Source organism: Saccostrea cucullata, unplaced genomic scaffold (genome assembly GCF_032062105.1).
Source record: "Saccostrea cucullata isolate Sc308-1 unplaced genomic scaffold, CSIRO_AGI_Scuc_v1 ctg15960, whole genome shotgun sequence".
Classification (NCBI taxonomy): domain Eukaryota; kingdom Metazoa; phylum Mollusca; class Bivalvia; order Ostreida; family Ostreidae; genus Saccostrea; species Saccostrea cuccullata.
The window spans coordinates 1-9,918 of NW_026941460.1; the positions used below are offsets into that span (position 1 = coordinate 1).

General features: G+C 33.1%; 1 protein-coding gene across 1 annotated transcript; it reads right to left on the reverse strand.

The window, feature by feature from the left end:
* Positions 1 to 3,019: 3,019 nt before the first annotated feature.
* On the reverse strand, positions 3,020 to 9,608 carry LOC134257862 (uncharacterized). The gene is made up of 3 exons (XM_062740443.1): positions 9,479 to 9,608; positions 7,474 to 7,566; positions 3,020 to 4,998 (listed from the first exon to the last, which is right to left on the reverse strand). Exon 3 carries the CDS (start codon positions 4,893 to 4,895, stop codon positions 3,762 to 3,764), a length of 1,134 nt encoding a protein of 377 aa, XP_062596427.1. The 5' UTR covers positions 4,896 to 4,998; positions 7,474 to 7,566; positions 9,479 to 9,608; the 3' UTR covers positions 3,020 to 3,761.
* Positions 9,609 to 9,918: the final 310 nt, after the last annotated feature.

The following is a 9,918-nucleotide window of genomic DNA, read 5'->3' on the forward strand; positions in this document are numbered from 1 at the left end:
CAGCAACAAGGGGTTGTTCTTTCAGCTTGATTAGTGAAAAGTAATGTTTTGGAAAAAGAAAAGGGGGAAACCTACACCCCACCCCACGCCGATCCTACGTAACTATTGTATACAATATGCTGTACCCTAATCGATAATCATCGAAATATTTATATATGCCAAAAACCTGTATCGTTGATCTTTTGTGTTATATTTTAATATTCAGGATGAACTAGACATGGTCGCACAAATCTGGAGTAGTCACAAAATTCGGAAAACGAAAAACCAAAGAACGCCAAATGGGAGACCTTTTGTGTTGTACAATTTTCCTGAACTTTGTGTCACAGAAGATTTCTTGTGGGACGTTGAGGAAATAAAAATAGATTTGTGTAAAGAGCATTGCATTAAAAATTCCGAAGTGCCTTGTGATCAAGATTTGTTTGAATTGTGTCATCTTGAAATGGAAAATCATGAGTGGCACAAGCCAATTAACCCACAAGAAGCAATTGACTTGTACATATCATTATCTCCTGTCATTCGAAACTTATTGATTTAAAAAATCAAATGCACTGACATGAAAATTGATTCAACTTATTATTTGTTTAAAGTTTCATTTTCAAATATGAATACCTAAGAATCAGTGTAATTTTAGAGTAGATGGTATGAATTTGTGATTATTATCTATGCATTGGCAAATTTTTCAATTTCAGATTTCTTTGAAAATAAAATAATGATAATTATCATGCCATTTTATTGAGGTCCAAAGAAAAGAATTCAAAGGTGTGAAATTTCTGATGCAATAAGCACATGGCTGAAATAATAGTAAAAAATAAATGTGTTTGTGAAACACTATGCGCCTGGCGGCAACAAAGTTTAAAAAAAAAACATGTTTTTAGCATATAGGTCACAGTCTAGGTCACAAGGTCAATGATCTTGATATCATTTGAAAGAACTTGATTAGTGAAGTGTGCATACTAAATATGAAAATATGAATTCTTTATCTCTCATGATTCAGAAGTTATGGTGAAGGTTCAAAAAGGTTATTTTAGTATATAGGACACATTCAGAGTCACAAGGTCTTTGACCTTTGTGTCATGTGAAAAGGCTTAATAAGTGGAGTATACATGCTGAATATCAAGTCTCTATCTTTCTTCCTTCAAAAGTTATGGCGAAGGCTAACGTTTCCGACAAAAAAGTTATATTTAGTGTATAGGTCACATTTAAGGTCAAAAGGTCCTTGACAAGGTGTCATTTAAAAGAACTTAATGCGCAGAGTAAGCATACCAAATATGAAGTTTCTATCTTTTATGGTTCGAATGATATGGCGAAGGTTAATGTTGTAGTTGTAATTGTATTAAAAATAAACTATTTTAGCATATAGGTCACAGTCAAGGTCACCAGGTCATTACCTTGATGTCATTAGAAAGAACTTAATTAGTGAAGTGTGCATACCAAATATGAAGTCTCAACCATTCATGGTTCAAAAGTTATGGCGAAGGCTAAAGTTTGCAGACAAACAGACAGGGCAAAAACAATATACGCCTAACATGATAAGAGTTAATCTGCACAGTGGGTCTTGAGAAATAATTTTTAGCAACCTTTATCCCCCCCCCCCCCCCATTTACCAGTATTACCCATATTTGTTAAAAGGCCACATTCCTGTTTTTGATAAAAATGATAACCATTGATATCATTTAACAAATTTGATGAATTCTGATGGGTCCATTCTTAAAATATATGGCCCAACACCATACAAACAAGAATAACTCAAATGGACAGATCTATGCTTCATCAACATTGACACACTTATTAAAAGTGAAAGACCTGGAACTTAAATTTATAAAACATCATCATTAAAACTACCGGTATATGTTTACATTCAAACATTTACACCACAAGTATCAAATTTGACTTTATTTTTTTCTAGATATGTCTTCCTCTGTCAAATGTTTTAAACGAAAAGTGAACTATAAAAATTGTCACTGTTTATTAGAAACACTCAAATAAAAAGCAAACTAGTGAATCATCTTTTAATCACTTTCATAATCAGAAGTCTCTGGTGAGACTGTAGCTCTACTGGTCTAGGTATAATAAAGGAAAAGGCAGCAATAAATAGAATTAATTTATGTACCTTAGTGTAGTCTACTCGTATGCCAAATTTTATAGATATCAAACCAAAACTGTAGGAGAAGTATAGTTTTGAAACTATTTTTATGAAATTTCTATTTAAGTAATCATGGTGACACCATTCATTGAATCTGACCAGTAGAGCCAAAAATGTGCACAGAAAAAAATGCCCACTGATCACATTTCCCAACATGGCTTGGGTTAAAACTGACATTTTTTTTCTTCAAATTAGACAAACATCAAAATGAAAGCCTTTGGGTTATAGTCAAGTATGACCCCTGAGACCTTTCTTGGGTGTGCAATGAAACAAAGAAAACAAGAAATATGGGTATACCATTTCAGACATGGATTTAAAAAGTGTATCCGACAAATATGTTGAAAAATGGTAACCCCTTATATATAGCAATGAATTTATCCAGACATAAAAAATGTAAAGATCTAATCATGCATGTTTAAGAAGCTCAAAACATGTACTGCTCTCTAGTTTAAAGCAGTAATAGAGTAATCTACCCTTTTGTATAAGAGGAACAATGAAAAAAATATTCAGGGAATCACAAGTCAGGGAATCACAAGTTCAAATAGTGCAAAAGAAGTTAACTCAAACATACTTCTAAACAAAAGAAATTAAAATAAAAATGTACATATTTTCAAAACTGGTTTCATGTTATCAGTATGTTTAACTTTTGTAGATGATTGCATGACATTTTAAGTACTTGAATATAATGATTTGAGCCCTTGTCTCTATAAACAGTTTCATGAAACAACATTCAACTCCTTGTTCTATAAATTCACAATCATAATGCACACAAATTATTTTAGTAGAAGAAACACAGAACTGCTACAATCCAGAGGCCTATGGGCCACATTATTAACAATAGACAATTTTGATCTGAACAACTCAGGCAATATTCATTACAAAACAAGAATCATCTGCTAATATGCTGTCCAATTCATTCCTAAGCTCTGGATAGCTTAAATAGGTACTGGGTAGCTCTAAGACAGGTCCACACGTCTGGGCAATTGTTCTTCGACCAAGCCCGTCTAGTTGGGTGAAGGTCACCTCTATCTTTTCCACGGTAATGGCCTCTGAGCCAGTTAAAAATCTTAGGAGTTTTTTCAAGGACGCACTATTTTGGCCTCTTATGTATTGTTGCAGAAATCGTAATGATGTCGCTTCGTTGTTTTCTTTTGGAGAGGCCTTGATCATTTTCAACACTTTTTTTTGCTGTGGGCTCCATCACTTGGTAAGTACTTATTATTCTCTCAACCGAGAGAAAGCGCGAGAGTAAAACATCTCTGCACCCAAAAGCCATGTTGTCTGTGGCATATTTAGGTTTTTGGATGAGCTCTTTGTGTGCTATTTTGCTTAACAGGCTTGGTAAGTTTTCTTTTGTTGGTCTTTGCTTGCATGAAAACCTGTCTAGCAAGTCGAGCAGGTCATCAAGCATTTCATCATCAAAAATCTCTTTATTCAAAGCCAAGGATAGAGTCTCTCTTTCTGTTTTGCTTAAGAAGTTGAGGAAAGCATCATTTAGAATTTTGTCAGTCACTGATGCTTCACCAAATGAAACTACTATAGTAGTTACTGGTGACATCTGTATGGGAAAAACATTTTGATCAACAAAACCCTTGGCAAATATTCTCCCAATAGCCTGTCATTCATCCTCTTGCCATTTTGAGTTCAGGGCAGGTACTCTGGATTCTTCCCCTTCAGCTGAACGCCTGAAAAATTCAATCCAGAATGCAGAATAAGCATCTCTTGACACTCCATTCATATCTGAACCACGCTCACTAACAAATTCAAATGTGATATCCTTGTTCATTATCTCTGGATCTTTAAAAAACACAAGCATTTCATCCAACAAGGTCACTCTATGGATTCTAAGAACTTTGTCCGTTTTGAGTGAAAATTCTTGAGGCACTGTAATTGCTGCAGGTACTATGTTTTCAAGATGCTGGCTGGAACTAGATCTTATAGATAATGGAGGATTCATGGAAACAAGTTCTTCAGAATGGACTGTGCTGATGCAGGATGCAGGATTTGTGTTGATACATGTTGCTGGAACTGTACTGAAGCATGTAGAATCTTCAACATAATCAGTAATAATGTTTGTTTCCTGGAAGCACAATGGTACATCAGCAGCCAACATTGCCTCAGAAAGTATATCAAAGCTTGCAACTTCACTTGGGTCTGGCAAGTTTTCATCATCATCTGAAATGCTGCTGTTTGTTGTTTTCGGTCTTTTGATGGGTCTTTGTATAATTGGCAAATCTTCATATTTACATGTAGGAATGAGAAGAAGATAAAATGTTAGTTTGCTTAAACCTGTCTGCTCATACAGCTTTCCAACACTTATTTCATCATCAAGAATATCTTCCTCAAAATTCTGCATGTCAAATGAGAAGTCATCAACACATCCTAGTTTACTTGTACCAGATTTACCAAAGTACAATTCTTTGGCCTGCTCAATAAGTTCCTTCTTCTTGAATGATTTTTTAACCGTAACTTCTCTTGGACCTCCTCCTCTTTTTACTCTTATAGTTACAAAAGTATCGTCCAATTTTGATTTAATTCCAAGTTTAATTTTACGTGTGTCCTTTGTAGCATTTTGATTGCCTTTATAAGGATTGATTGTACATGTACTTTCACTTCCTTCCTCTTCATCAGAATCACTTTCTGATATCTGGTTTTTGGCATTTGATTTCTTTGTTCTCCTTATGTCCTTCAACTTCTGCCTCAATGAAGCTACTAATGTAACTTTTGATTTTTTCTTCTTTTTTTTTGTCATCTTCCTTTATTATATAAGAACGAAGAGCCACTCTGTCACCATAATGTGGTATAAAGCTGGACAATTCTTTATCATCTATAACTCGTAATGCAGCTAGGTCCATCTGAAAAGTAATTTTAATATGTATAAATGTTCACCAAGGTAATAATATTACATTTGATACTAATTTTACAACCTTTAACTGTATGGACCTCAAAAAGTTGTTAACCAAGAAGATGTACCCAATATTATTACATACCCCGAGTACATTAATTTTGCCTTTGATTGCTCAAGACCAACAAAATAATTGGTTTAAAATCTATCTATCCCCCATTTATCACTTTTACGATGAAACTATTTATAACTAAATATCTATTTTTAAAACCTATATTATTACCTCTCACATTGGCCTCTCTTGGCCTTTGAAGATTATTCAACATTTTGAAAGATATTAAGTTATTTTTGTGTCATTGTGCCGTCAAGTGATCATCACTTTTCGTTGTTGTAATAAACTTTTCATATTTTCATCTTCTTCTCAAGAACCACTGGGCCAATTTCAACCAAACTTGCCACAAAGTATCCTTAGGTGAAGGGAATTCAAGTTTGTTCACAAGAAGGGCCACACCCTCTTGCAAGGGGAGATAATTATGAATTAGTGAAAAATTAATTGCATTTAAAAAAAAAATCTTCTCACGAATAGCAAAGCCATGATTAGTGATACAAATATTTATATGGAAGTATTTTTGGTTGGTGTTGAATTAAATTTGTTCAAATCATAACCCCAAGGGTAGGATAGGGCCACAATGGTGGATCAAAGTTTGACATTAAAAAAATAAAGGGAAAAATTTGGGGCTGGGACGATATATCGAGATATCGATATACCATGATATATGTGAGGACGATACACATATCGATACATTTGAAAAAATATCGAAATATCGCCGAAAAATTCTGCATTCTGTTTTTCTTTGTTTATTTAACATTTGGGGTTTAATATAGAAAATAAATAAGTTAAATATAAATATAGATATGAAATAAATAATAATTAAAACCAATTGAGTAAAATATTTTTGTTTTACAACATATAAACAACTATTTTGAATAAATTATTCTCATTTGCAAAGAAATAATTTAATTGTTTATTTCAATGCAAAAAATTTTTTATAAGCAATTAAACATATCGTGATACATATCTTATTGCGGCTCAAATATAGTGATACGTATCGATATAGAAAAAGTTGTATCGTACCAGCCCTAGAAAAATCCTAAGAACAGAAAAGCTATGTTTAGTCATATTGACATGTAAGCATCCTCATGTATTGCAAATTTAAATTTATTCAAATCATGGCCCTTTGCAGTAGAGAGGGAAACAATGGGGAGTCATATTCAAATTATTATGAAGTTATATATTTGAAGAAAATGTTTTTAGGAAATCTTTTTATCAAGAACAGCAAAGTCATATACTGTATTAATTTGAAGGCATTCTCAAGTATAAGTATTAGATTTCAAGCCCCCCTCCCACATTTAACTTTTCAGTTCTGATCTGATTTTTGCTTTCCTAGCCGATTTACTCAGGTGAGCAATGTGGCCCCTAGGCCTCTTGTTATTATATACATCCAGGGACCTATGAATTCTTCGCTATAAAGTTATATCCAGGGAATACGTTAAATTTATATAGCTGGGGATCGAAAATAACTTCGCTATAACCGTAAATTCGCTATATCCGTGTTCGTACTAAACGAGTTTTGCTGTACATCCTGCTTGAAAAGCGGGAGGGTATATAGTAATCCGGATGTCCGTCCATCCCTGTGTATAGCTGTCCGTCCATCTGTCTGTCTGTTATGCTTTACCCTAATTGTCGTAACTACCCAATTGGTGGTAGATTTTCAAAGAATTCACACATTTTTACTATATCATCAACAGAGCCCCCCCCCCCCTTTCAGAAAAACACCAGAACCCATGTGTCCACAAGTTTTAAAAATTTTGAAAAAGCACCCTTGCTCATCAAAACTATACACTTGTTTTACCCAGAAGCAGAAAAAATTTAAAGAAATAATGCATTTTCACTATATAATTAATAGAGCTAACCCCCCCCCCTACTTCATCAAAACCCCTGACCCTGGGGCCATGTCTTTCACAATTTTGGAAGAAAACTCAATACTTATTACAATCATGCCAACAGTTTGAGTATCCAGGAGTAAAGAAGATTTTATGAGATTGAATTAACTTTATCGGTTTGGTCCCACCCCTCAGGCCCCAGGGGGGTAGGAGTGAGACCATGGAATTCAAAATTTTTTGATCCCCTTTACCCATAGATGCTTTATGCCAACTTTGGCTGAAATTGGTTGAGTTAAAACAGAGAAGTTGAAAATGTTCAAATGTTATCACACAAGGCATGATGATGGACCAAAACGGATAGCAATAGGTCACCTGAGTTTACTAAAAATCTGTGGCAAATACTACTGATGGACAGAAAATTTATGTTTTTTTAATGTACTTTCACATAAATTTTTAAAGGAGGTTAATAGTTTAATCACTGAATATATATTAGATTCATTTCTTTATATATAGTTAGTAATTAGTTCATACAGGCATTTACCTTTTCCTTTTTCATAAGCTCTGTATTCACATTGCGGCTTTCCAAGAACGTGTACAAAGCATCATCTGAATCTGCAGCCATTGTTTGTAATCACTATAAAAATAAAAAAAAAAGAGGTAGTTATTTTTTTGTTAGGTCTTAGAAGCTTATCAAACCTGGGTAAAATTATTGTTACATCTGGTGTTGAGTGACAACGGTATTTTTATGCAGCCGGGTTGATATAAATGTCTGCAAACTTTAACCTTTGCCATGAAAGATAGGGACTTCATATTTTGTATGCTTACTCCACTGATTATCATTAAGCTCTTTCAAATAACACCAAGTTCAATAGCCTTGTGACCTTAAATGTATCCTTTTTGAACCTTCGCCATAACTTTTGAACCAAAAGAGATATAAAGACTTCATATTTAGTATGCATACTACACTAATTAAGTTCTTTCAAATGACACAAAGGTCAATGACTTTGTGACCTATATGCTAAAAATAGTTTTTTCGAACTTCGTTGCTGCTGGGCGCATAGTGTTTTACAAACACATCTTGTACTTTTTGAATTTGAGATACATGTATTTGTACTTTTATGTTTTTAACTTTAAGGGAAAAACCACCCAGTGCTGTATATTTCATCTTTCAGTTACTAGAACATTTATTTAAGCATTTATTTTATTGAGTTGTAGATGAAAACAGACCTGAAAGAATCAAAAACCTTTTGTGGAAATATTACCAAACTATAATATTTTATTTCAATCCTTCAAATCAAATTAAAATATGAGACACTGATGCAGCTCATCGCTAAGGTTAAAGTTTTTAAAAAGTAGGACAAACTACAAAAATTTAGAAGTTAAAAAATATATTGGAATCTTATAATAAGTCTAGAACAGGAAGAATGATTAATGATTTTGTTCCTTGCCATCAAGTGAAATGTAAAAGCCCTTGCATCATCACCAAGACAAAGACAGCTGGACAGTGGAGAGCTACAGTGCTAACCTTGGCTAGGAAAGATGCAGATATCGGTTCAGTATATTGTAATTTCATTGAATGAATTTCAATGTGGTCCCAACTTACAAGATTCCCCACTGCACCCAATATGTCATCATTTGAACAAACTTGAATCTGTAGAAGCTTTCATATTACTTTGACTCTGAATTACAGCTATAACCTTAAATACTGTATATACTTCTAAGTGTGATTAATTTGCTTATACTCTCTAGCTGTTTATAAGCTGTCTAGATTTAATCATTTATAGATTCTCCTTGAGAGTATACTTCACTGACTGAATACAAACTGTCAAGCTTGTGTGTTTGTTATCCCCTCACAACAGAATATAGAAAAGCACTTGTATGTGTGTTTATAAAGTTTGTCAGTGTATGTTGGTTTGTCTTTGATGTACGTGTGAAATAAAAGTGACATAGTTTGCATCAGGATATTTTGATGTTGATCACTGCTCTTGTGATTTATATGCTCTATGCGAGGGGGATGATCCTGCGGTGCCCTTGCTTTTCTTTTTAATATTTCTACTCTTGTGTTTTCTATGATAATTAGATTTTAGTATTTTTCATTTATACACATCAGATTTCCATTTTCTTCAATTCTAAATCAGAATGATTTGATCGGTTGATAGGATATCTATAAGCACATAATTTCAGTTTTACCTCAACCAAAGGTATAGAGGAAATTCGGATTGGAAAAAAATCACTGTTATACAGTATAGTGTAAAGTCAGATGTAGGTCTGCAAAATGGATAATCAACATCACAGGGACTTGAGACAATCTTAGCAAAGTCGGGGACCGTATATACTATATAATATAGTCCCTATAATATAACGTTACCAGATTAGTCCCTGTGGCTGTAGGGACACTTGGCACTGGGCGATTTTATTAGGCCTTCATTTGCTTATATAAGTGAAAGTGAAATAAGAAGACATCAATTAAATAGGTCTATGACACATATATAAATTATGTTGCTTCCATGGTTTCTGACCAGACGTTAAAATACACAAATACTTACCATGAAAAATCTAGCTTCGTCTGACGCGTCTTGCAGCTTAGCAGCATCCACTAAAACGTATTGCAGTCCCGCAGTTAAAAAAAAAACAGATCTTATAATTTGCTATATATTTTCTAAAATATTGATAAAAATATTAATTTGTTATAACATAATATTAATTTGTTAAAACAAATTATCAATTTGTTAAAACAAATAAGTAATGTGTTTAAACAAATTATCAATTTGTTAAAACAGATTATCAATTTGTTAAAACAAATTAGTAATTTGTTATAACAAATTATCAATTTGTTATAACAAATTATCAATTCGTTTAAACAAATTATCAATTTGTTATAACAAATTATCAATTTGTTATAACAAATTATCAATTTGTTATAACAAATTATCAATTTGTTATAACAAATTATCAATTTGTTATAACAAATTATCAATTTGTTATA